The 27,095-nt window shown below is 46.2% G+C and overlaps 1 protein-coding gene across 1 annotated transcript in view; it reads left to right on the top strand.

Moving 5' to 3' along the window:
* Positions 1–27,095, top strand: part of TTC21A (tetratricopeptide repeat domain 21A) — a 325,510-nt gene that overhangs the window by 108,678 nt on the left and 189,737 nt on the right. Inside the window, exons 8-9 of the mRNA XM_063925168.1 lie at positions 15,384–15,482; positions 17,445–17,637. Of these exons, the coding sequence (XP_063781238.1) occupies positions 15,384–15,482; positions 17,445–17,637 (292 nt within the window). The remainder of the gene's footprint in view (positions 1–15,383; positions 15,483–17,444; positions 17,638–27,095) is intronic.

The following is a 27,095-nucleotide window of genomic DNA, read 5'->3' as shown; positions in this document are numbered from 1 at the left end:
AGTGCACACCACCTGACCTAGTAAAGCTTTACTTTTTTGTGCCCTGTCTCCTGCGGAGCCGCTATTCCCCATGGTCCTTTCAGGAACCCCAGCATCCACTACGGACTCCGAGAAATAGAATTATCGGTAAGTAAATTCTTATTTTTCCCTCCACCTCAGGAGTTGAACAGTCTCTTGGAGGGAGTCTGATTTAACCTAAAAAGAAATTCCAGATTCCCAAAAGGAATTCAGGCAGCTTTCTTTTTTCCAAAAAAGGTGGGAGTCACCCCGTATTTTAGACAGGGCCGTGTCATAAAAGAGAAAAGGTGTTTCTCTCTGCGCCTGGAATGGCTTCACTTAAGGAGCCGACAGACCGCAAGTGAGTGAGGTGATCTATTGATGTGGCCAATGGGACACTATTTAGGCCTACCATTGTCTGTGAGTGGGTGAGTAGTGCTATTGAAAAGTGGTCAGAAAACTTGTCATTAGACATTGACACAATAGATGGAGACGAGATACTCCTAACGTTAGGTCATATCAAAGACGCTGCTGCGTACGTACTAGAAACCATGAAATATATTGGTTTCTTGGGATCAAGAACCGCTACCATGGCAGTATCGGCTCGGAGGGCGTTGTGGATTCGCCAGTGGAATGCTGATGCAGATTCCAAAAGAAATATGGAGGCTCTCCCGTATAAAGGTGAGGCCTTGTTTGGTGATGGGCTGGATGCGTTAGTCTCGGCGGCTACCGCAGGTAAGTCGACAGTCTTGCCTTATACCCCTACACTGACGAAAAAGACACATCACTCTCACATAGAGATGAGCGCCGGAAATTTTTCGGGTTTTGTGTTTTGGTTTTGGGTTCGGTTCCGCGGCCGTGTTTTGGGTTCGACCGCGTTTTGGCAAAACCTCACCAAATGTTTTTGTCGGATTCGGGTGTGTTTTGGATTCGGGTGTTTTTTTCAAAAAACCCTAAAAAACAGCTTAAATCATAGAATTTGGGGGTCATTTTGATCCCAAAGTATTATTAACCTCAAAAACCATAATTTCCACTCATTTTCAGTCTATTCTGAATACCTCACACCTCACAATATTATTTTTAGTCCTAAAATTTGCACCGAGGTCGCTGTGTGAGTAAGATAAGCGACCCTAGTGGCCGACACAAACACCGGGCCCATCTAGGAGTGGCACTGCAGTGTCACGCAGGATGTCCCTTCCAAAAAACCCTCCCCAAACAGCACATGACGCAAAGAAAAAAAGAGGCGCAATGAGGTAGCTGTGTGAGTAAGATAAGCGACCCTAGTGGCCGACACAAACACCGGGCCCATCTAGGAGTGGCACTGCAGTGTCACGCAGGATGTCCCTTCCAAAAAACCCTCCCCAAACAGCACATGACGCAAAGAAAAAAAGAGGCGCAATGAGGTAGCTGACTGTGTGAGTAAGATAAGCGACCCTAGTGGCCGACACAAACACCGGGCCCATCTAGGAGTGGCACTGCAGTGTCACGCAGGATGTCCCTTCCAAAAAACCCTCCCCAAACAGCACATGACGCAAAGAAAAAAAGAGGCGCAATGAGGTAGCTGACTGTGTGAGTAAGATAAGCGACCCTAGTGGCCGACACAAACACCGGGCCCATCTAGGAGTGGCACTGCAGTGTCACGCAGGATGGCCCTTCCAAAAAACCCTCCCCAAACAGCACATGACGCAAAGAAAAATAAAAGAAAAAAGAGGTGCAAGATGGAATTGTCCTTGGGCCCTCCCACCCACCCTTATGTTGTATAAACAGGACATGCACACTTTAACCAACCCATCATTTCAGTGACAGGGTCTGCCACACGACTGTGACTGATATGACGGGTTGGTTTGGACCCCCCCCCCCCCAAAAAAGAAGCAATTAATCTCTCCTTGCACAAACTGGCTCTACAGAGGCAAGATGTCCACCTCATCATCATCCTCCGATATATCACCGTGTACATCCCCCTCCTCACAGATTATCAATTCGTCCCCACTGGAATCCACCATCTCAGCTCCCTGTGTACTTTGTGGAGGCAATTGCTGCTGGTCAATGTCTCCGCGGAGGAATTGATTATAATTCATTTTAATGAACATCATCTTCTCCACATTTTCTGGATGTAACCTCGTACGCCGATTGCTGACAAGGTGAGCGGCGGCACTAAACACTCTTTCGGAGTACACACTTGTGGGAGGGCAACTTAGGTAGAATAAAGCCAGTTTGTGCAAGGGCCTCCAAATTGCCTCTTTTTCCTGCCAGTATAAGTACGGACTGTGTGACGTGCCTACTTGGATGCGGTCACTCATATAATCCTCCACCATTCTTTCAATGTTGAGAGAATCATATGCAGTGACAGTAGACGACATGTCCGTAATCGTTGTCAGGTCCTTCAGTCCGGACCAGATGTCAGCATCAGCAGTCGCTCCAGACTGCCCTGCATCACCGCCAGCGGGTGGGCTCGGAATTCTGAGCCTTTTCCTCGCACCCCCAGTTGCGGGAGAATGTGAAGGAGGAGATGTTGACAGGTCGCGTTCCGCTTGACTTGACAATTTTGTCACCAGCAGGTCTTTGCACCCCAGCAGACTTGTGTCTGCCGGAAAGAGAGATCCAAGGTAGGTTTTAAATCTAGGATCGAGCACGGTGGCCAAAATGTAGTGCTCTGATTTCAACAGATTGACCACCCGTGAATCCTTGTTAAGCGAATTAATGGCTGCATCCACAAGTCCCACATGCCTAGCGGAATCGCTCCCTTTTAGCTCCTTCTTCAATGCCTCCAGCTTCTTCTGCAAAAGCCTGATGAGGGGAATGACCTGACTCAGGCTGGCAGTGTCTGAACTGACTTCACGTGTGGCAAGTTCAAAGGGCATCAGAACCTTGCACAACGTTGAAATCATTCTCCACTGCACTTGAGACAGGTGCATTCCACCTCCTATATCGTGCTCAATTGTATAGGCTTGAATGGCCTTTTGCTGCGCCTCCAACCTCTGAAGCATATAGAGGGTTGAATTCCACCTCGTTACCACTTCTTGCTTCAGATGATGGCAGGGCAGGTTCAGTAGTTTTTGGTGGTGCTCCAGTCTTCTGTACGTGGTGCCTGTACGCCGAAAGTGTCCCGCAATTCTTCTGGCCACCGACAGCATCTCTTGCACGCCCCTGTCGTTTTTTAAAAAATTCTGCACCACCAAATTCAAGGTATGTGCAAAACATGGGACGTGCTGGAATTTGCCCATATTTAATGCACACACAATATTGCTGCCGTTGTCCGATGCCACAAATCCACAGGAGAGTCCAATTGGGGTAAGCCATTCTGCGATGATCTTCCTCAGTTGCCGTAAGAGGTTTTTAGCTGTGTGCGTATTCTGGAAAGCGGTGATACAAAGCGTAGCCTGCCTAGGAAAGAGTTGGCGTTTGCGAGATGCTGCTACTGGTGCCGCCGCTGCTGTTCTTGCGGCGGGAGTCCATACATCTACCCAGTGGGCTGTCACAGTCATATAGTCCTGACCCTGCCCTGCTCCACTTGTCCACATGTCCGTGGTTAAGTGGACATTGGGTACAACTGCATTTTTTAGGACACTGGTGAGTCTTTTTCTGACGTCCGTGTACATTCTCGGTATCGCCTGCCTACAGAAGTGGAACCTAGATGGTATTTGGTAACGGGGGCACACTGCCTCAATAAATTGTCTAGTTCCCTGTGAACTAACGGCGGATACCGGACGCACGTCTAACACCAACATAGTTGTCAAGGCCTCAGTTATCCGCTTTGCAGCAGGATGACTGCTGTGATATTTCATCTTCCTCGCAAAGGACTGTTGGACAGTCAATTGCTTACTGGAAGTAGTACAAGTGGGCTTACGACTTCCCCTCTGGGATGACCATCGACTCCCAGCAGCAACAACAGCAGCGCCAGCAGCAGTAGGCGTTACACGCAAGGATGCATCGGAGGAATCCCAGGCAGGAGAGGACTCGTCAGAATTGCCAGTGACATGGCCTGCAGGACTATTGGCATTCCTGGGGAAGGAGGAAATTGACACTGAGGGAGTTGGTGGGGTGGTTTGTGTGAGCTTGGTTACAAGAGGAAGGGATTTACTGGTCAGTGGACTGCTTCCGCTGTCGCCCAAAGTTTTTGAACTTGTCACTGACTTATTATGAATGCGCTGCAGGTGACGTATAAGGGAGGATGTTCCGAGGTGGTTAACGTCCTTACCCCTACTTATTACAGCTTGACAAAGGCAACACACGGCTTGACAAATGTTGTCCGCATTTCTGGTGAAATACTTCCACACCGAAGAGCTGATTTTTTTGGTATTTTCACCAGGCATGTCAACGGCCATATTCCTCCCACGGACAACAGGTGTCTCCCCGGGTGCCTGACTTAAACAAACCACCTCACCATCAGAATCCTCCTGGTCAATTTCCTCCCCAGCGCCAGCAACACCCATATCCTCCTCATCCTGGTGTACTTCAACACTGACATCTTCAATCTGACTATCAGGAACTGGACTGCGGGTGCTCCTTCCAGCACTTGCAGGGGGCGTGCAAATGGTGGAAGGCGCATGCTCTTCACGTCCAGTGTTGGGAAGGTCAGGCATCGCAACCGACACAATTGGACTCTCCTTGTGGATTTGGGATTTCGAAGAACGCACAGTTCTTTGCGGTGCTTTTGCCAGCTTGAGTCTTTTCAGTTTTCTAGCGAGAGGCTGAGTGCTTCCATCCTCATGTGAAGCTGAACCACTAGCCATGAACATAGGCCAGGGCCTCAGCCGTTCCTTGCCACTCCGTGTGGTAAATGGCATATTGGCAAGTTTACGCTTCTCCTCCGACAATTTTATTTTAGGTTTTGGAGTCCTTTTTTTACTGATATTTGGTGTTTTGGATTTGACATGCTCTGTACTATGACATTGGGCATCGGCCTTGGCAGACGACGTTGCTGGCATTTCATCGTCTCGGCCATGACTAGTGGCAGCAGCTTCAGCACGAGGTGGAAGTGGATCTTGATCTTTCCCTAATTTTGGAACCTCAACATTTTTGTTCTCCATATTTTAATAGGCACAACTAAAAGGCACCTCAGGTAAACAATGGAGATGGATGGATACTAGTATACAATTATGGATGGACTGCCGAGTGCCGACACAGAGGTAGCTACAGCCGTGGACTATTGTACTGTACTGTGTCTGCTGCTAATATAGACTGGATGATAATGAGATGTAGTATGTATGTATAAAGAAGAAAGAAAAAAAAACCACGGGTAGGTGGTATACAATTATGGATGGACTGCCGAGTGCCGACACAGAGGTAGCTACAGCCGTGGACTACCGTACTGTACTGTGTCTGCTGCTAATGTAGACTGGATGATAATGAGATGTAGTATGTATAAAGAAGAAAGAAAAAAAAAACCACGGGTAGGTGGTATACAATTATGGACGGACTGCCGAGTGCCGACACAGAGGTAGCTACAGCCGTGGACTACCGTACTGTACTGTGTCTGCTGCTAATATAGACTGGATGATAATGAGATGTAGTATGTATAAAGAAGAAAGAAAAAAAAACCACGGGTAGGTGGTATACAATTATGGATGGACTGCCGAGTGCCGACACAGAGGTAGCTACAGCCGTGGACTACCGTACTGTGTCTGCTGCTAATATAGACTGGATGATAATGAGATGTAGTATGTATAAAGAAGAAAGAAAAAAAAAACCACGGGTAGGTGGTATACAATTATGGACGGACTGCCGAGTGCCGACACAGAGGTAGCTACAGCCGTGGACTACCGTACTGTACTGTGTCTGCTGCTAATATAGACTGGATGATAATGAGATGTAGTATGTATAAAGAAGAAAGAAAAAAAAAACCACGGGTAGGTGGTATACAATTATGGATGGACTGCCGAGTGCCGACACAGAGGTAGCTACAGCCGTGGACTACCGTACTGTACTGTGTCTGCTGCTAATATAGACTGGATGATAATGAGATGTAGTATGTATAAAGAAGAAAGAAAAAAAAACCACGGGTAGGTGGTATACAATTATGGATGGACTGCCGAGTGCCGACACAGAGGTAGCTACAGCCGTGGACTACCGTACTGTGTCTGCTGCTAATATAGACTGGATGATAATGAGATGTAGTATGTATAAAGAAGAAAGAAAAAAAAAACCACGGGTAGGTGGTATACAATTATGGACGGACTGCCGAGTGCCGACACAGAGGTAGCTACAGCCGTGGACTACCGTACTGTACTGTGTCTGCTGCTAATATAGACTGGATGATAATGAGATGTAGTATGTATAAAGAAGAAAGAAAAAAAAACACGGGTAGGTGGTATACAATTATGGATGGACTGCCGAGTGCCGACACAGAGGTAGCTACAGCCGTGGACTACCGTACTGTACTGTGTCTGCTGCTAATATAGACTGGATGATAATGAGATGTAGTATGTATAAAGAAGAAAGAAAAAAAAACCACGGGTAGGTGGTATACAATTATGGATGGACTGCCGAGTGCCGACACAGAGGTAGCTACAGCCGTGGACTACCGTACTGTGTCTGCTGCTAATATAGACTGGTTGATAATGAGATGTAGTATGTATAAAGAAGAAAAAAAAAACACGGGTAGGTGGTATACAATTATGGACGGACTGCCGAGTGCCGACACAGAGGTAGCTACAGCCGTGGACTACCGTACTGTACTGTGTCTGCTGCTAATATAGACTGGATGATAATGAGATGTAGTATGTATAAAGAAGAAAGAAAAAAAAAACCACGGGTAGGTGGTATACAATTATGGATGGACTGCCGAGTGCCGACACAGAGGTAGCTACAGCCGTGAACTACCGTACTGTGTCTGCTGCAACTGGATGATAAATAATGATATAAAAAATATATATATATCACTACTGCAGCCGGACAGGTATATATTATATAATGACGGACCTGCTGGACACTGTCTGTCAGCAGAATGAGTTTTTTATTTTATAGAATAAAAAAACACCACACAAGTCACACGACGTGTGTTTAACTTTTACAGGCAGACATTCACAATACAATATAGTATACTATATACTGGTGGTCAGGTCACTGGTCAGTCACACTGGCAGTGGCACTCCTGCAGAAAAAAAGTGTGCACTGTTTAATTTTAATATGTACTCCTGGCTCCTGCTATAACCTAACTGCTCCCCAGTCTCCCCCACAATTAAGCTGTGTGAGCACAGTCAGATATTATACATAGATGATGCAGCAGCACACTGGGCTGAGCACAGATATGGTATGTGACTGAGTCACTGTGTATCGTTTTTTCAGGCAGAGAACGGATTATATTAAATAATATAAAACTGCACTGGTGGTCACTGGTCAGTCACTAGTATAACTAACTAATACTATCAGCAAAATTCTGCACTTTCTGTCTGAGTACTCCTCCTAAGCTCCAGTAAATGAAGTGTCACTGTCTCACTCTCACTCTCCTATCTATTTCTTCTCTAAATGGAGAGGACGCCAGCCACGTCCTCTCCCTATGAATCTCAATGCACGTGTAAAATGGCGGCGACGCGCGGCTCCTTATATAGAATCCGAGTCTCGCGATAGAATCCGAGCCTCGCGAGAATCCGACAGCGTCATGATGACGTTCGGGCGCGCTCGGGTTAACCGAGCAAGGCGGGAAGATCCGAGTCGCTCGGATCCGTGTAAAAAAAGCTGAAGTTCGGGCGGGTTCGGATTCCGAGGAACCGAACCCGCTCATCTCTACTCTCACATACAGTACTTTCGGCCCAACAAATACAAAAAAGCCAAAGGTTCCCCCTTTTTTGCAGGTAGGAGAAGGGGAAAAGGAAAGATATCCGCAGCGTCTCCCGGAACGCAGGAGCAGAAGTCCACCCCTGCTTCTGCCAAATCTGCAGCATAACACTGGGGCTCCCTTGCGGGAGTCCGCTCGGGTGGGAGCACGTCTGAAAATTTTCAGCCAAATCTGGATTCAATCTGGCCTGGGTCTTACAAATCGTGTCCCATGGGTACAAACTAGAGTTTCAAGACGTACCCCCATGCCGATTTTTCAAATCGACCTTGCCAGCTTCTCTTCTGGGAAGAGAGGCAGTAACAACGGCAATTCAAAAATTATGTCAGGATCAGGTCATTGTCCTGGTACCCTTGGCACCGTAAGGAGAAGGTTTTTTATTCAAGACTCTTCGTAGTTCCGAAGCCGGACGGCTCGGTTAGACTGATTTTAAACCTGAAAAATCTGAATCTCTACCTGAAAAGGTTCAAATTAAAGATGGAGTCCCTGAGGGTAGTGATTTCCAGTCTGGAAGAGGGGGACTTCATGGTGTCAGTAGACATAAAAGATGCTTACTTGCATGTTCCCATTTATCCTCCTCACCAAGCTTATCTGAGATTCGCAGTACAGGATTGCCATTACCAGTTTCAGACGTTGCCGTTCGGACTCTCCACGGCACGAGTGTATTCACCAAGGTGATGGCGGAGATGATGGTCCTCGTTCGTTAAAAAGGAGTCAATATAATTCCTTATCTGGACGATCTCCTGATAAAAGCGAGATCCAGGGAACAGTTGGTGCAGAACATCAATACTCCAACAACACGGTTGGATCATGAATTTTCCAAAGTCACAGTTGGAACCGACGACAAGATTGTCCTTTTTAGGGATGATTCTGGACACAGAAGTACGGATTTCTTCCAGTGAAAAAGACTCTGGAAATCCAGAAAATGGTCAAATTAAATATTGAAACCAACAAGCGTGTCGATCCATCAATGCATTCGGTTGTTGGGGGAAAATGGCAGCGGCCTACGTGGCCATACAGTTTGGCCGATTTCATGCCAAAGTATTCCAGTGGGACCTGTTGGACAAGTGGTCCGGATCCTACCTACACATGCACCGGAAAATAATCCTGTCCCCCAAAGCCAGGATTTCGCTCCTGTGGTGGCTACACAGTTCTCACAGTTGCCAGTACACAGAGGGGAAGACAGAACTCATTGCATCAGAAACTCCAATGTTTGGCTAAGGACATGGTGCAATGAGGAGATATTTGAATTTATAGGCCACAGTCACACCATCTGGCAAGATAGGAGCTTATACAAAAGTGACGGTCTGCACCCATCTTCAAGGGGAACAAGAATACTAACTGTACAGTTTGGATGCTTCATCAAGAACTATTTAAACTAACAAAGGGGGGCAGTGAACCAAACAGGAATAAAGAAATCTGCTCCCCCAACACAGAGGTATTGTTTCTGCAGGCAAAGGGAATAGGAAGCATATCCACAGCAACAGAAGATAATTCAGATCAAAACCAAATAAAAATAGGCAGAGAGAAGAACATAGCTAGGAACAGAAAAAGCACAAACAAAACTCTAAAAGCTATGTGTGCAAATGCTAGGAGCTTAGGAAATAAAATCCCAGAACTAACTGCAATAATGACAAGGGATGATCTAGACATTGTGGCAATTACAGAGTCATGGTACAATGAAAATCATGACTGGGACATAGCTATACCGGGATATACTTTATTTAGGAAGGACAGAATTGGAAAAATCGGAGGAGGGGTAGCAATGTATGTAAAAAATGCCATAAATACTACATTAATACAAAGTATTGAAGAAAAAACTGAGGCCCTTTGGGTGACCATAGAAACAGGGGAAAAGTTGATTATTCGTATTGGCGTGATATACAGGCCACCAGGTCAGGAAGAGGAACTTGACAAGAACCTATTGCAGGACATAACTAAAATGGCATTAAAAGGAGAGGTAATAATCATGGGAGACTTTAATCTTCCTGATGTAAACTGGGAGGTGTCTGTTGCTAGTTCCACTAGAAGTAGGAACATTTTAAATTCCCTTCAGGGAGCATCCCTCCACCAATTGGTGAGGGAGCCCACTCGGAAAGACGCAATATTAGACTTAATACTTACAAATGGAGACAGATTATCGGACGTAAAAGTGGGTGAAAACCTGGGATCCAGTGATCATCAAGCAGTATGGTTCAGCATTAAGACAGAGACTGACAAGTCCCATACAAAAACAAAGGTGTTGGATTTTAGGAAGGCTGATTTTGTAGGGATGGGAAAATGTGTAAGCGATTCTTTGGCAGAGTGGAGGAACTTGGAAACAGTGCAGGAGAGGTGGGAAACATTAAAATGTGCAATATTGAAGGCAACAGACCTTTGTATCAAAACTGTTAGGGAAAACACAAGGAAAAGGAAGCCAGTGTGGTTTGCAAAAGAAGTAGCAAATATTGTGAGAGCAAAAAAGATGGCTTTTAGGAAATATAAGCAGACACAAAATAATGAAGACAAAAAGATATATCTTGTTAGACAGAAGGAGACAAAGAAGGTAATCAGATGTGCAAAGACACAAGCTGAGGAGAAAATGGCCCAGTCAGTGGGTAAAGGAGGCAAAACTTTTTTTTAGGTATAAAAGCGAAAGGAGAAAAACAAAAGGCGGAATTATAAAACTAAAGACGGACACTGGGAGTCTTGTTGAAGGTGACAATTTAATAGCAGATCATCTTAATGATTATTTTTGCTCAGTATTTACTACTGAAAGAGAGGGGAAGGGGCCACAGTTAAGTTGCAGGGATATTCAGGAAAACGAAACAAGTACATTTACAGAGGAGAAGGTCCTAACAGAACTCTCAAAGCTGAAAGTGGACAAATCTATGGGGCCAGATGGGATACATCCAAGGATACTAAAAGAACTTAAAGAGGTGCTGGTAGCACCATTGACAGAATTATTCAACCAGTCATTAGCTACAGGAGTAATTCCAGGGGACTAGAAAAGAGCAAACGTAGTCCCACTGCACAAAAGTGGAAGCAAGGAAGAGGCAAACAACTACAGACCAGTGAGTCTTACATCAGTAGTAGGGAAATTGATGGAAACACTCTTAAAAGAAAGAGTTGTAGATTATCTCAAATCCGGCAATTTACTGGATCCCAAACAGCATGGATTCACTGGGGGGAGATCATGTCAAACAAATCTTATTGACTTTTTTGATTGTGTGACTAAAGTGATGGATAAAGGTGGAGCCATGGATATAGCTTATCTAGACTTTAGTAAGGCTTTTGACACAGTTCCACATCGCAGACTGCTAAATAAACTTGAAAGTTTGGGATTGGATATTAGGATTATTGAATGGATAAGATCTTGGTTGAAGGATAGAAAACAGAGAGTTGTGGTAAATGGAGTGCATTCACAGGAGGGAAATGTTACCAGTGGAGTACCCCAGGGACCTGTACTTGGACCAGTGCTTTTTAATATCTTTATTGGTGACATTGCAAATGGCATAAAAGGGAAAGTATGCCTTTTTGCAGATGACACAAAGGTATGCAACAGGGTAGACACACCAGGTGGGGTAAAACAAATGATTGAGGATCTAGGTAGACTAGAGGAATGGTCAAGAGTCTGGCAATTACAGTTTAATGCCAAAAAATGCAAAATCATGCACTTGGGTCTCAAAAATCCTAAAGCTAAATAGAGTATTAATGGCACTATACTGGAAACTACTGAGGAGGAAAGGGATCTAGGAGTCACTATTTCAGATGACTTAATGGCAGGTAAGCAATGTAACAAGGCAATGAGGAAGGCTAGTCAGATGCTTGGCTGCATTGGGAGAGGAATCAGCAGCAGAAAGAAAGAAGTAGTAATGCCACTGTATAGGTCATTGGTACGGCCTCATCTAGAATACTGTATTCAGTTCTGGAGGCCATATCTTCAAAAGGATATTAATACATTAGAAACTGTACAAAGGAGGGCAACTAAAATGGTGCATGGCCTACATCACAAAACATACCCAGAAAGACTAAGAAATCTCAATATGTATAGTTTGGAGCAGAGAAGGGAAAGGGGGGACATGATAGAAACTTTCAAATATATCAAGAGTTTTAACAAAGTCCAGGAGGGAAACATTCTCCAAATGAAGAGAAGCAATAGGACACGAGGACATGCACTGAGACTGGAGGGGGGGAGGTTCAGGGGAAATTTGCGGAAAAATTATTTCACAGAAAGGGTAGTGGACAAGTGGAATAGCCTCCCATCAGAGGTGGTAGAGGCTAAGACAGTAGAGCAATTTAAACATGCATGGGATAGACATAAGGATATCCTTACAAAGAAATAAGGATCAAATAAGGTTAGAGATAAAAATAATATAAAAAAAAAAAAAAGGGGGCAGACTAGATGGGCCAAGTGGTTCTTATCTGCCGACAAATTCTATGTTTCTATGTTTCTATGTTTCTCACCTACTAGAGGGACGCAGGTTTGGGATTCACGACAGGGTCCTAATAACCATGGATGCAAGTCTCCGAGGCTGGGGAGCTGTCACACAGGGGGAAAGCTTCCAAGGAAAATGGTCAAGTCAGGAAGCCTGCCTTCACATAAAAGTTCTGGAATCGAGAGCCATTTACAACAGCCTTCTACAAGTGGTACATCTTCTTCAAGATCCCGTGCAGATCCAGTCGGACAATGTAACAGCAGTCGCGTACATAAACAGGCAAGGCGGAACGAAAAGCAGAGCGGCAATGGCAGAGGTGACAAGGATTCTTCTCTGGGCAGAAAGACATGTTAGAGCTCTGTCAGCAATTTTCATTCCGGGAGTGGACAACTGGGAAGCAGACTACCTCAGCAGACACGATCTCCATCCAGGAGAGTGGGGCCTCCACCAAGAAGTCTTCGCAGAGGTGACAAGTCTTTGGGGAGTTCCTCAAGTAGTCATGATGGCATCTCGTCTAAACAAGAAGCTTCAGAGATATTGTTCCAGGTCGAGAGACCCTCAAGCAATAGCAGTGGATGCACTGGTGACCCAGTGGGTGTTTCGGTCGGTATATGTTTTCCCTCCACTTCCACTGATTCCAAAAGTTCTCAAAATAATAATAATAACAAGAGTTTGAGCAATCTTCATTGCCCCAGACTGGCCAAGGAGGGCTTGGTATCCAGATCTTCAGGAGTTGCTCATAGAAGATCCTCGGCCTCTTCCTCCTCGAGAGGACCTACTACAGCAGGGGCCGTGTGTGTATCAAAACTTACCGCGGCTACGTTTGACGGCATGGCTGTTGAGCGTCTGATCCTAGCCTGAAAGGGTATTCCCAAGGAAGTCATCCCCACTCTTATTCAGACCAGGAAAGGAGTAACGTCTAAACATTACCACCGTATTTGGAGAAAATATGTGTCTTGGTGTGAATCCAAGAAGGCTCCTACGGACGAGTTTGAGTTGGGATGTTTTCTCCATTTTCTGCAGGCTGGTGTGGATGCGGGCCTTAGATTGGGGTCAATCAAGGTCCAGATTTCAGCCTTATCAGTTTTCTTTCAAAAACAATTGGCCTCCTTTCCAGAAGTTCAGACGTTTGTGAAAGGGGTTCTGCACATCCAGCCTCCATTTGTGCCTCCAGTGGCACCATGGGACCTTAATGTGGTGTTGCAGCTCCTTCAATCAGATTGGTTTGAACCTCTGCAGGAGATAGAATTTAAGTTTCTCACTTGGAAAGTGGTGATGCTTTTGGCCTTGGCATCCACAAGGCGGGTGTCTGAGTTGGGGGCCTTGTCTCACAAGAGCCCTTACCTGATCTTCCATGAAGATATGGCAGAGTTAAGAACTCGTCAACAATTTCTTCCAAAGGTGGTTTCGTCCTACCACATAAACCAACCTATTGTGGTCCCAGTAGCTACTGACACTTTCACTGAGTCACAGTCTCTAGATGTGGTTAGAGCTTTGAAGATTTATGTTGCAAGAGCAGCTCGATTACGGAAAACAGAGGCTCTGTTTGTCCTGTATGCTTCCAGCAAGATTGGGTGTCCTGCTTCTAACCAGACTATTGCGCGCTGGATCAGAGGGACAATTCAGCACGCTCATTCTACGTCAGGCCTGCCGGTACCGAAGTCGGTGAAGGCCCATTTTACTAGGAAAGTGGGCTCATCCTGGGTGGCTGCCCGGGGCGTCTCGGCTTTACAACTTTGCAGCTACTTGGTCAGGGTCAAACACAAAATTGTATAAGTTTGACACCTTGGCCGATGAGGACCTCAAGTTCGGTCAATTGATACTGCAGGGTCATCCGCACTCTCCCGCCCGTACTGTAGCTTTGGTATAACCCCATGGTACTGAAGTGGACCCCAGCATCCTCTAGGACGTATGAGAAAATAGGATTTTAATACCTACCGGTAAATCCTTTTCTCCTAGTCCGTAGAGGATGCTGGGCACCCGACCCAGTGCGTACTTTACCTGCAGTTTGTTCTTTATAGTTACACAAGTTGTGTTTCATTGGTTTTCAGCATGTTGCTGTAAATGGTTCATGCCTGTTGGCGTGTGTCATGTTGAATGCCATGTTGTGCGGCATGGTTGAGGTGTGAGCTGGTATGAATCTCACCATTAGTATAAAAGTAAATCCTTTCCTCGAAATGTCCGTCTCCCTGGGCACAGTTCCTATAACAGGTCTGGAGGAGGGGCCAGTTCACACCCTTGAAAAGTCTTAAAGTGCCCATGGCTCCTGCGGAACCGTCTATACCCCCATGGTACTGAAGGGGACCCCAGCATCCTCTATGGACTAGGAGAAAAGGATTTACCGGTAGGTATTAAAATCCTATTATTCACTGTGATTACTGTCAAAAGTAGCAGTTACTATTTAAAATGAATCCCTTATTCAGGAGTGCCATCTCTTTAAGAGAAAACATTTTTTTTTCTTACTCCTTTAACAGTGCATACAATTATTGCTGCATGTGTTTCCTGTTCTAGCTGAGCAATTACCGGTAGTTTCCTTTCTAAAAGGCATGCTTTATTATTATGCAATATAATTATTGACTCTTTACTTTATTCTATATTTCATTTGCACAATAAAATGGATTAGTATTTTGAGTTATAGGGGCTAATTCAGGTTGAATCGCAAATCGCGATCCAACCGGAATTATTGCGATCGTTGGTGCATGCGCAGTGCCCGTCCTGCACATGCGCCCACACTTCTGCGGGAGGGGGGTGGCGCAGAAAATGTGGTCGCCTCTGCTTGCCAGTCAAGCAGAGGTGGTGACGCGGGGGGCAACGCTCTGTTTCCAGGGCGGAGACGGAGCGTTGCGGGGGCGGTGCTGTGCGAACAGGTGTTTGGTGCGGCATGAACGGGGGCATGTCGGGGGCGTGACATCACACGTAGCCGCCGTGATCGGGAACATGGTGGCGGGCCTCCTGCGGGCGAAGCTAAGCTAGCAATCAGAAATTGCGATGCATTTGCAATTTCTGCTTGTTGAAGGGGGAGAGGCGGCGGTCAGCATGCTGGGCGGCCTTGCCCTGCGATGTGCGTCCCCCAGCTTGCCAGCAAAAGGATTGCAAATTATTCTAATCAGCAGAATTTGCAATCCTTAGTGAATTAGGCCCATAGTTTGTATTCTATGAAACACACTAACATTTTACTACACCAATTCTTATAGGCACTTAACCATGTGAAAGAATTGATCAGTTCTCTGGAGAATTTGGAACCACGGAACCCAGTACTACATTTCCAGAAACTCCTTGTAGTTTGTAATTTGGTAAGAATAAATTCTCTTCATAATATCTGGAATCTGTTATTAAACCTAAAGCTATTCATTTATTTTCACAAATCTTGATCAAAATGAGCTAAGCGCTGGATGGCCATTAAGCACAATATAAACAATCAGTTACATATATCACCTGCCCACTGTTATAACACCAAACAAAATGTAATTTAGTTTACAATCAAAGGGAAAGTTTACATATTCACAACTTCCTCTTTCTACCTTGCCCCCATTCCCTGCGTACGTGGGGTGTGCAATAATTTTTTGGATGTGTAGGGCATAGGTAAAGTAGACACAATCTGACTGTCTGGTTATAAGTAGCACTGCATTCCGAAGAAGCCAGCATGTTCACTTCCTTCACAAACTCATTCTGGAGCTCAACAGAGGCCACTGGAGAGTTATGCTCTTCTACGACTACAAGACTGGTCTGTGACAGCAGGAGAGCTTTGACTGACTGTGAGCTGTTTTTAGGGAGGAAGCACAGTCCCAAAACACTGTTTTAGTGGTTTGCAGAATTTCAGAGACGGTCCCTGGAAGACGAGAAGCTCCGAGGACGACCTGTGTCCGCCATCACTGAGGACAACGTTGCTGCCATGCGGGCCATAGTTGAGGTGGAAGCCAGGGTGACCATGGCCCAGTTAGAGAAGGAGATAGGCACCTCATTGGGATTTATCCACTTGATACTCCACGAAAAGCTTGACCTGAGCAAGGTTTCTGCACGCTGAGTGCGCCATCAGCTGACTCAAGAACAGAAGGAAGCTTGGGTGACTTGATGCCGCAACATGCTGCCCAGGTTTGATGGCAGTTGCTCAAACTCTGTCTTGGAGATCATCAGTGGCGATGAATCCTAGATCTACAGTTTTGACCTCGAGACCAAACAACAGTTGACCCAATGAACCCCAGTTGGAGGTGCGCCATTACAGAAGTTTCGATGTGAGTGCAGCATGGCCAAGCAGATGGTGGCTGTTTTTGTTGTCAGGACTAGTCATGTAGCTATTGTACGCCTCATGCAGCAGCGCACCATCACTGGGAACTGGTACATCAGCCAATGCCTGCCGCAAGTGTGGAGCTATTTCCATGTGCCATCCAAGAACTTGCGCTCGTGCTGCTCATCTCCATCGCGACAGTGCCCCTAGCCACAAGTCCAGGCAAGTGGTGGATTTTCTGGCCCAAAAACGCAAGCAGGAGCTTTATCATCTTTCGTACAGTCCAGACTTGGCCGCCTCGAAGCTGCAGTTGAGACTGGCATCCAGCATGTAGAGGACATACCTGCTTTGGACTGGTCTAGCTGCTTCACCAGTACCCCTTTCACACATGCAGCATGAGAATTTGCCTGGTCTATCAAGCCGGTCACATTCCACGGTCTCAGTCCAACCCTGGAATAGAGTCAGGGACCCGGGAGTTTGCTTTCACAAAAACCTGGGGTTGAGCGCATTCACGTGCAAAACCCCGGTTTTTAATACATCTACACCACTTAGTACATTTACCACCAAGTGGTTAAAGGAGAGGGTGACGGATGTGTATATTCGTTTTATCTTAATACTAGCATTTTGTCTTTGTGTATTGTTCTAATTTCCTTTCACATAGTAAATATGACTTTATTAGTTGTTAAAAACACTGTCCAGCCATGTGCTAGATTGTATATGAATTGTGCACCGTATTTTTAACATTTACTACTATTAATGTGAAGGCACATTACCTGGCATAAACCAGACACATTTACTACTATGCACTTTTTGGAGTGCTCAGGTGCATATGTTACCTGTCCTGCGCTGGACACATCGTAGCTCTGCAAGTTAAGCAAAATGCTCCTTTCGTATTTATTTTTTTAATTTTTTTCGTGTGGGGAAGAAGGAGTGTTGGGGGTGAGGATTTGTTCATAGATTCTAACAGTTTTCTATTATGTTTCTACAAATTCTATCTAAGTCAGCATGAGCCCTATATTTTTCTCCCTAGTGTGGAAGAAACCAATCAATTCTACAGGAGATCTCTGGATTCTGTGAGCGCACCTACAGAATATCCCCAGAGCATGCAGAGCTTGCCACAGAACTGGGCAATCAGCTCATGCATCAAGGCAATGTGACACAGGCTGCCAGCTGGTATTCAAATGCCATGAAGCTGGATGGGAGTAACATAGACGCGCTCATAGGTATGTAATTATACGTATCTTAATTGTGCCAGAAAGAGAATTGGTGCCCTCATACTTAAAACAGGACAGGGGTATGGCTTCATAGGGAAAGGACGTGGGCACAGAATAGTACTAATTAACATTACACCGCACAGTAGCGTCCGTTATACACATTACACCACACAGGTAGAGCCCCTTATACACATTAAGTAGATAGAACCCCTTATACACATTACACTAGGTAGAGTCCCTTATACACATTACACCAGGTAGAGCCTCTTATATACATTACGTCAGGTAAAGTTCCCCCTTCCCCCCAATCTCTGTGAGATGCTGACTGAGGGCATTGGCCTGGTCAGAGTGAGGGTACAGTTACTTTAAGGTGCATATATACTATACTGCAGTGCTGCACCTGCTGGGGTCTGGGCTGTCTGACTGCCTGCCTGGCTGCTGCCTGCTAGACCTGTCCATCTCCTTGGTCACTTCTCTGCTCTCCCTTCTGTACAAACACTGTGGTTACTCATGGTGCAGGGACTGAGGGTGTGGGCTGGGAAAGACGGACATGTCAGAGTCCCAGGAGACGCTGCGGACAGAGGGGAAGCCAGGAGGAGGTAGAGCGTGCGGGCAGGCAGCTACAGCGCTACCCGGCTATCTCCATGTTATAGTGCGAGAAGGATAGGGCGCTCCTCACCGCAGGCAGCGCTGCAGCTAGCTACCGGCGATGGTGGGTGGACAATAGTGAAGCGCAGCCATGCAGTTGCTAGCGGAGGTTCTCTCATATGCGCTGTGGGCAAAGCACCTCCAGCACTACCCTAGTTATGGCTCTGGCTGTAGTGGTAGTAATGTTAGACCTGATTAAAAAAATACCTCCACTACAGCCTAACTAACCCAGACCACTAGCGCTCCTATTTATTCTAATGAATATACTACCTCTGTAGAAAGAAGCTGCTTGCAAAACACAGGTGTGCTTTTGACTAGCTTTTTTAATGTAACTATATTCTTATTATGAGCAGGTGCCCATCATGTAAAATAATATTACACACGTACATGCTGGCTAACTAAATTTAGCATCGATATACAGTAGCTTTTCATTTTGTTGCTGGGAATCTATCTATCTATCTATCTATACTAGAGATGTGCGGTTTTGGATTTAACCGGATCTCAAAGCGGCATCTTACTGGCCCACATGTTTTGGATAGCCAATAAGATAAATCCGAACTTGCGTTCATTTTGGTGTTAAGAATCGTGTAATTCCGAACCCACACTTACAGTGCCTTGCTAAAGTATTCACCCCCCTTTGCATTTTTCATGTTTTGTTGCCTCACAACCTGGAATTAAAATGGATTGTTTGAAGGTTTGCATCACTTAATTCACAGAACATGGCTACAACTTTGAAGATGTTTTTTTTTTTATTGTGAAGCAAATAACAAATAAGACAGAATAACAGAAAACTTCGGCGTGCATAACTATTCACCCCCCTAAAGTCAGTATTTTGTATAGCCACCTTTTGCAGCAATTACAGTTGCAAGTCGCTTTGGATAAGTCTCTGTGAGCTTGCCACATCTTGCCACTGGGATTTTTGCCCATTCCTCAAGGCAAAACTGCTCCATCTCCTTCATGTTGGATGGTTTCCACTTGTGAACAGCAATCTTCAAGTCTGACCACAGATTCTCAATTGTATTGAGATCTGGGCTTTGACTAGGTCATTCCAACACATTTAAGTGTTTCTACTTAAACCACTCGAGTGTTGCTTTAGCAGTATGCTTCGGGTCATTGTCCTGCTGGAAGGTGAACCTCCGTCCCAGTCTCAAATCACAGGCAGACTGAAACAGGTTTTGCTCAAGAATATACAGGTTGAGTATCCCTTATCCAAACTGCTTGGGACCAGAGGTATTTTGGATATGGGATTTTTCCGTATTTTGGAATAATTGCATACCATAATGAGATATCATGGTGATGGGACCTAAGTCTAAGCACAGAATGCATTTATGTTACATATACACCTTATACACACAGCCTGAAGGTCTATTAGCCAATATTTTTTATAACTTTGTACATTAAACAAAGTGTGTCTACATTCACACAATTCATTTATGTTTCATATACACCTTATACACACAGCCTGAAGGTCATTTAATACAATATTTTTAATAACTTTGTGTATTAAAATAAGATTTTAAATCTACCGGTAAATCTTTTTCTCCTAGTCCGTAGAGGATGCTGGGGACTCCGTAAGGACCATGGGGAATAGACGGGCTCCGCAGGAGACATGGGCACTATAAAGAAACTTTACAATGGGTGTGCACTGGTTCCTCCCTCTATGCCCCTCCTCCATACCTCAGTTAGAGAAACTGTGCCCAGAGGAGACGGACAGTACGAGGAAAGGATTTTGTTAATCCAGGGCAAGATTCACACCAGCCCACACCAACCACACCGTATAACCTGGAATATACGAACCAGTCAACAGTATGAAACAGAACAGCATCAGTCAAAGACTGAACAAAACTGTAACATAACCCTTATGCAAGCAAATAACTATGTACAAGTCTTGCAGAATGTTGTCCGCACTGGGACGGGCGCCCAGCATCCTCTACGGACTAGGAGAAAAAGATTTACCGGTAGGTTTAAAATCTTATTTTCTCTTACGTCCTAGAGGATGCTGGGGACTCCGTAAGGACCATGGGGATTATACCAAAGCTCCCAAACGGGCGGGAGGGTGCGGATGACTCTGCAGCACCGATTGAGCAAACATGAGGTCCTCCTCAGCCAGGGTATCAAACTTGTAGAATTTAGCAAAAGTGTTTGAACCCGACCAAGTCGCCGCTCGGCAAAGCTGTAAAGCCGAGACGCCTCGGGCAGCCGGCCAAAAAGATCCCACCTTCCTAGTGGAATGGGCCTTCACTGAAATAGGTAACGGCAATCCAGCCGTAGAATGAGCCTGCTGAATCGTGTTACAGATCCAGCGAGCAATAGTCTGCTTAGAAGCAGGAGCGCCAACCTTGTTGGCTGCATACAGGACAAACAGAGCTTCTGTTTACCTAATTCGAACCGTCCTGGCTACGTAAATTTTTAAGGCCCTGACTACATCCAGGAAGTTGGAATCCTCCAAATCTCATGTAGCCACAGGCACCACAATAGGTTAGTTCATATGAAAAGAGGAAACCACCTTAGGCAAAAATTGAGACCGAGTTCGCAACTCAGCTCTGTCCACATGGAAAATCACATAGGGGCTTTTGTGAGATAAAGCCGCCAACTCAGACACTCGCCTTGCAGACGCCAAGGCCAACAACATAACCACTTTCCAAGTGAGATATTTGAATTCCACGGTTTGAAGGGGCTCAAACCAATGAGACTTAAGGAACTGTAACACCACGTTAAGGTCCCATGGTGCCACTGGGGGCACAAAAGGAGGCTGGATATGCAGCACTCCCTTCACAAAAGTCTGGACTTCTGGTCGAGAAGCCAATTCCTTCTGAAAGAAAATAGACAGGGCCGAAATCTGTACCTTAATGGAACCTAATTTTAGGCCCAAATTCACTCCAGTCTGTAGGAAGTGGAGAAAACGGCCCAGATGGAATTCCTCCGAAGGAGCATACTTGGTCTCACACCAAGACACATACTTCCTCCAGATACGGTGATAATGTTTCGCTGTCACCTCCTTCCTAGCCCTTATCAGAGTAGGAATGACCTCATCCGGAATGCCCTTTTCAGCTAGGATCCGGCGTTCAACCGCCATGCAGTCAAATGCAGCCGCGGTAAGTCTTGGAATAGACAGGGCCCCTGTTGCAACAGGTCCTCTCTGACAGGAAGAGGCCACGGATCTTCTGTGAGCATTTCCTGTAGCTCCAGATACCAGGCCCTTCGAGGCCAACCTGGAACAATGAGAATTGCCTGTACCCCTTTTCGTCTTATGATTCTCAATATTTTTGAGATGAGAGGCAGAGGAGGGAACACATAGACCGACTGGAACACCCATGGGGTCACCAGGGCGTCCACCGCTACCGCCTGAGGGTCCCTTGACCTGGCACAATACCTCAGGAGCTTTTTGTTGAGGCGTGACGTCATCATGTCTATTTGAGGCAGTCCCCACTGACTTGCAATCTCTGCAAAGACTTCTTGATGAAATCCCCACTCTCCTGGATGGAGATCGTGTCTGCTGAGGAAGTCTGCTTCCCAGTTGTCCACTCCCAGAATGAAGACTGCTGTCAGAGCGCTTACATGATTTTCCGCCCAGCGAAGAATTCTGGTGGCTTCTGCCATTGCCACTCTGCTCCTTGTTCCACCTTGGCGGTTTACATGAGCCACAGCCGTGACGTTGTCTTACTGAATCAGAACCGGTAGGTCGCGAAGAAAAGTCTCCGCTTGACGTAGGCCTTTGTATATGGCCCTTAATTCCAGTACGTTGATGTGCAGACTAGCCTCCTGGCTTGACCACAGACCCTGGAAGTTTCTTCCCTGTGTGACTGCACCCCAGCCTCGGAGGCTCGTGTCCGTGGTCACCAGAACCCAGTCCTGAATGCCGAACCTGCGACCCTCTAGAAGGTGAGCACTCTGCAGCCACCACAAGAGAGATACCCTGGCCCTGGGGGACAGGCTGATCATCTGATGAATATGTAGATGTGACCCGGACCACTTGTCCAGAAGGTCCCACTGAAAGGTCCTTGCATGGAACCTGCCGAATGGAATGGCCTCGTAAGACGCCACCATCTTTCCCAGAACTCGAGTGCATTGATGGACCGACGCCCTTTTTGGCTTTAACAGGTCCCTGACCACGGTCTGGAGTTCCTGGGCCTTTTCCATCGGGAGAAAAACCCTTTTTTGTTCCGTATCCAGAATCATGCCTAAGAAAGGCAAACGGGTCGTGGGAACCAACTGTGACTTTGGTAGATTGAGAATCCAGCCGTGCTGTTGCAACACCCGCAGGGAGAGTGACATGTTGTTCAGCAACTGTTCTCTTGATCGCGCTTTTATTAGGAGATCGTCCAAGTACGGGATAATTGTGACACCCTGCTTGCGCAGGAGCACCATCATTTCCGCCATTACCTTGGTGAAAATCCTCGGGGCCGTGGAAAGCCCAAACGGCAACGTCTGAAATTGGTAATGACAATCCTGTACAGCAAATCTCAGGAATGCCTGATGAGGAGGATATATGGGGACATGAAGGTATGCATCCTTTATGTCCAGGGACACCATATAATCCCCCCCCTCCAGGCTGGCGATGACCTCTGAGCGATTCCATCTTGAATTTGAACCTTTTCAAGTATAGGTTTAAGGATTTTAAATTCAGAATGGGTCTGACCGAATCATCCGGTTTTTGTACCACAAACAGGGTTGAGTAGGGTTGAAGCAGGGGCACCTGGACCACCACTTGTTGAAGACACAGCTTTTGAATTGCCTTTAAAACTACTTCCCTCTCCGGGGAAGAAGCTGGTAGGGCCGATTTGAAAAACCGGCGAGGAGGCACCTCTTCGAATTCCAGCTTATAACCCTGGGAAACAATGTCTATTGCCCAGGGATCCACCTGTGATTGAATCAAGACGAGGCTGAAAAGTCGAAGACGTGCCCCCACTGGGGCGGACTCCCTCAGGGGAGCCCCAGCGTCATGCGGTGGATTTTGTAGAAGCCGGGGAGGACTTCTGTTCCTGGGAACTAGCTGTAGTTGGGAGCCTTTTCCCTCTACCCTTACCTCTGGCGAGAAAGGAAGATCCCCGTACTCTCTTGGATTTATGCGACCGAAAGGACTGCATCTGATAATGTGGCGTTTTCTTTTGCTGTGAGGAAACATAAGGTAAAAAAGTGGATTTACCTGCCGTAGCTGTGGAAACCAGGTCCGTGAGACCGTCCCCAAATAATTCCTCACCCTTGTAAGGCAAAACCTCCATATGCTTCTTTGAGTCGGCATCACCCATCCATTGTCGGGTCCACAGGGCTCGCCTAGCAGAAATCGCCATGGCGTTGGCTCTGGAACCCAGTATGCCAACGTCTCTCTGAGCATCTCTCATATATAGGACAGCATCCTTAATATGACCCAAGGTCAATAAAACGGTATCCTTATCCAGTGTATCAATTTCAGCAGACAAGGTATCTGTCCACGCTGCTACAGCGCTACAAACCCAAGCCGACGCTATCGCCGGTCTGAGTAATGTACCAGTATGTGTGTAAATTGACTTCAACGTAGTCTCTTGCCTGCGATCAGCAGGATCCTTGAGGGTTGCGGTATCTTGAGACGGCAGCGCCACCTTCTTGGATAAGCGCGTCAACGCTTTGTCCACTCTGGGAGAGGATTCCCACCGTATCCTGTCCTTAGCCGGGAAAGGAATTCGCCATGAGAATCCTTTTTTGGGAATCTGCAGTTTCTTGTCTGGAGTTTCCCAAGCCCTTTCAAACAACTCATTTAGCTCATGTGAAGGGGGGAAAGTAACCTCAGGTTTCTTTTCCTTATACATGCGCACCCTCGTGTCTAAGACCGAGGGGTCATCTGTGATATGCAACACATCTTTTATAGCAATAATCATATAATGAATACTTTTTGCCAATTTCGGCTGCAACCTCACATCATCATAGTCGACACTGGAGTCAGAATCCGTGTCGGTATCAGTGTCTGCCACTGGGGATAGTGGGCGCTTTTGAGACCCAGAAGGGCCCTGCGACATAGTGAAAGGCAGGGATTGACTCCCTGTATTTCCCCTGGACTCTGCTGTGTCCAACCTTTTGTGCAATAAATTCACATTTGCATTTAAAACATTCCACATATCCAACCAATCAGGTGTCGGCGGTGCCGATGGAGACACCACACTCATTTGCTCCACCTCCTCCCTAGAAGAGCCTTCCGCTTCTGACATGCTGACACACGCGTACCGACACCCCACACACTCAGGGAAATCTCTAATCTGGAGACAGTTCCCCCAACCAGGCCCTTTGGAGAGACAGAGAAAGAGTATGCCAGCAATACACAGCGCTTTTTTGTTTTATATATAAATATATTGACTGCGCTCAAATTATGTGTCCCCCCCCCCCCCCCCCCCTTCAAAGCCCTCTGTCACCGTGTTCAGCAGGGGAGAGTCCGGGGAGCCAGCTTCTCAGCAGAGTGCTGTGGAGAAAATGGCGCTGGTTAGTGCTGTGGGATCAAGCTCCGCCCCCTCAGTAGCGGGCTTCGGTCCCGCTCAAAATACCAAATAACCTGGTGAGGGTTGTATATCATACTGCCATAGCTTGATTATACCTATAATGCCAGCCAAGAGGATTATTGCTGCCCAGGGCGCCCCCCCCTGCACCCTGCACCCATCTGTGCCTGTGTGTGTGTGCGGGAGCAATGGCGCGCAGCGTTACCTCAGTGAAGATCCGAAGTCTTCTGCCGCCTGTGAAGTCTTCTTTCTTCGTATACTCACCCGGCTTCAATCTTCCGGCTCTGCAAGGAGGACGGCGGCGCTGCTCTGGGACGAACAGCAAGGGTGAGACCTGCGTTCCGATCCCTCTGGAGCTAATGGTGTCCAGTAGCCTAAGAAGCAGAGCCTATCACTGAAGTAGGTCTGCTTCTCTCTCCTCAGTCCCATGGCGCAGGGAGCCTGTTGACAGCAGGACTCCCTGAAAATAAAAAACCTAACAAAATTCTTTATTACAGAGAAACTCAGGAGAGCTCCCCTGAAAGCACCCAGTCTCCTCTGGACACAGGATATAACTGATGTCTGGAGGAGGGGCATAGAGGGAGGAGCTAGTGCACACCCATTGTAAAGTTTCTTTATAGTGCCCATGTCTCCTGCGGAGCCTGTCTATTCCCCATGGTCCTTACGGAGTCCCCAGCATCCTCTAGGACGTAAGAGAAACAAAGTTTGTGTACATAGAGCCATCAAAAAACAAAGGTTTCACTATCTCACTCAAAAAAGTCCGTATTTCGGAATATTCCATATTTCGGAATATTTGGATATGGGATACTCAACCTGTACCTGTATTTAGCACCATCCATCTTTCCCTTGACTCGAAACAGTTTCCCAGTCCCTGCTGCTGAAAAACATCCCCACAGCATGATGCTGCCACCACCATGTTTCACTGTGGGGATGGTGTTCTTGGGATGATGGGATGTGTTAGGTTTGCGCCAGACATAGTGTTTTCCTTGGTGGCCGAAAAGTTACATTTTAGTCTCATCTGACCAGAGTACCTTCCTCCATACATTTGGGGAGTCGTCCACATGCCTTTTGGCAAACTCAAAACGTGCCTTCTTATTTTAACACTAAGTAATGGCTTTTTTTCTGGCCACTCTTCCATAAAGCCCAGCTCTATGGAGTGTACGGCTTATTGTGGTCACATGCGCAGATACACTAGTCTCTTCTGTGGAACTCTGCAGCTCCTTCAGGGTTACCTTTGGTCTCTGTGCTGCCTTTCTGAATAATGCCCTCCTTGCCCCATCTGTGAGTTTTGGTAGCTGGCCCTCTTTTGGCAGGTTTGTTGTGGTACCATGTTCTTTCCATTTGAAGATGATGGATTTGATAATGCTCCGGGGGATCATCAAAGATTTGGATATTTTTTTATAACCCAACCCTGGCTTGTACTTCTCAACAACTTTGTCCCTGACTTGTTTGAAGAGCTCCTTGGTCTTCATGGTGTGATGCCTCTTGCTTAGTGGTGTTGCAGCCTCTGGGGCCTTTCAGAAAAGGTGTGTTTAAACTGACAGATCATGTGACACTTAGATTGTACACAGGTGTACTTCATTTCACTAATTATGTGACTGCTGAAGGTAATTGGTTGCACCAGAACTTTTGAGGGGCTTCATAACAAAGGGGGTGAATACATATGCACATGCCAATTTTCCAGTTTTTATTTACAAAAATTCTTTTTTTATATAATTTTTTCTCATTGCACTTCGCCAACTTAGGCTATTTTGTGCAGATCCATCACATAAAATTTAGATACAAAAAAAATAAATTACAAGTTGCAATGTAACAAAATAGGTAAAAAGCCAAGGGGGGGGGGGGGGGGGGGGAATACTTTAGCAAGGCACTGTATAATATATAATACACACAATAATCCTATAAGGCCTGTCCCGCCTCCCACACGTGCAGTGCAGTGGGTCACACCTCCAACAATTCCCATTGATAAACATGCGGCACAGACCCTAGCCAGAGAGGAGTAGGACACACTGGGAAAGGGTAGTTATGCTGCTGTGGGAGGGAGGGGTTGGGACAGAGTGGAGGTGGGAGTGGGACAGAATGTAGGGTGTGAAGGAACGGAGCAACATGTAGGAGGATTTACACTGTATATTTAGGCAGGTGTGGAAAAAATGCTGCAAAGTAAGAATTAAGGAAAATTACCAGGTGGGCGCTCAATACCAATTGATGGACACAATGATAAAAATAAACCAGTTTATTACATAAATTAACAACATATAACACATAAAAATAAACAAGACCACAATGCAGTATTCATGTAAAACTGAGGTTCCGGAAACCTCTAATTAGAACAATATTAAAAACACTCTGCCTCTT

This window comes from Pseudophryne corroboree, chromosome 5, assembly GCF_028390025.1.
Source record: "Pseudophryne corroboree isolate aPseCor3 chromosome 5, aPseCor3.hap2, whole genome shotgun sequence".
Classification (NCBI taxonomy): domain Eukaryota; kingdom Metazoa; phylum Chordata; class Amphibia; order Anura; family Myobatrachidae; genus Pseudophryne; species Pseudophryne corroboree.
This window is presented reverse-complemented; position numbering and strand designations above follow the sequence as displayed.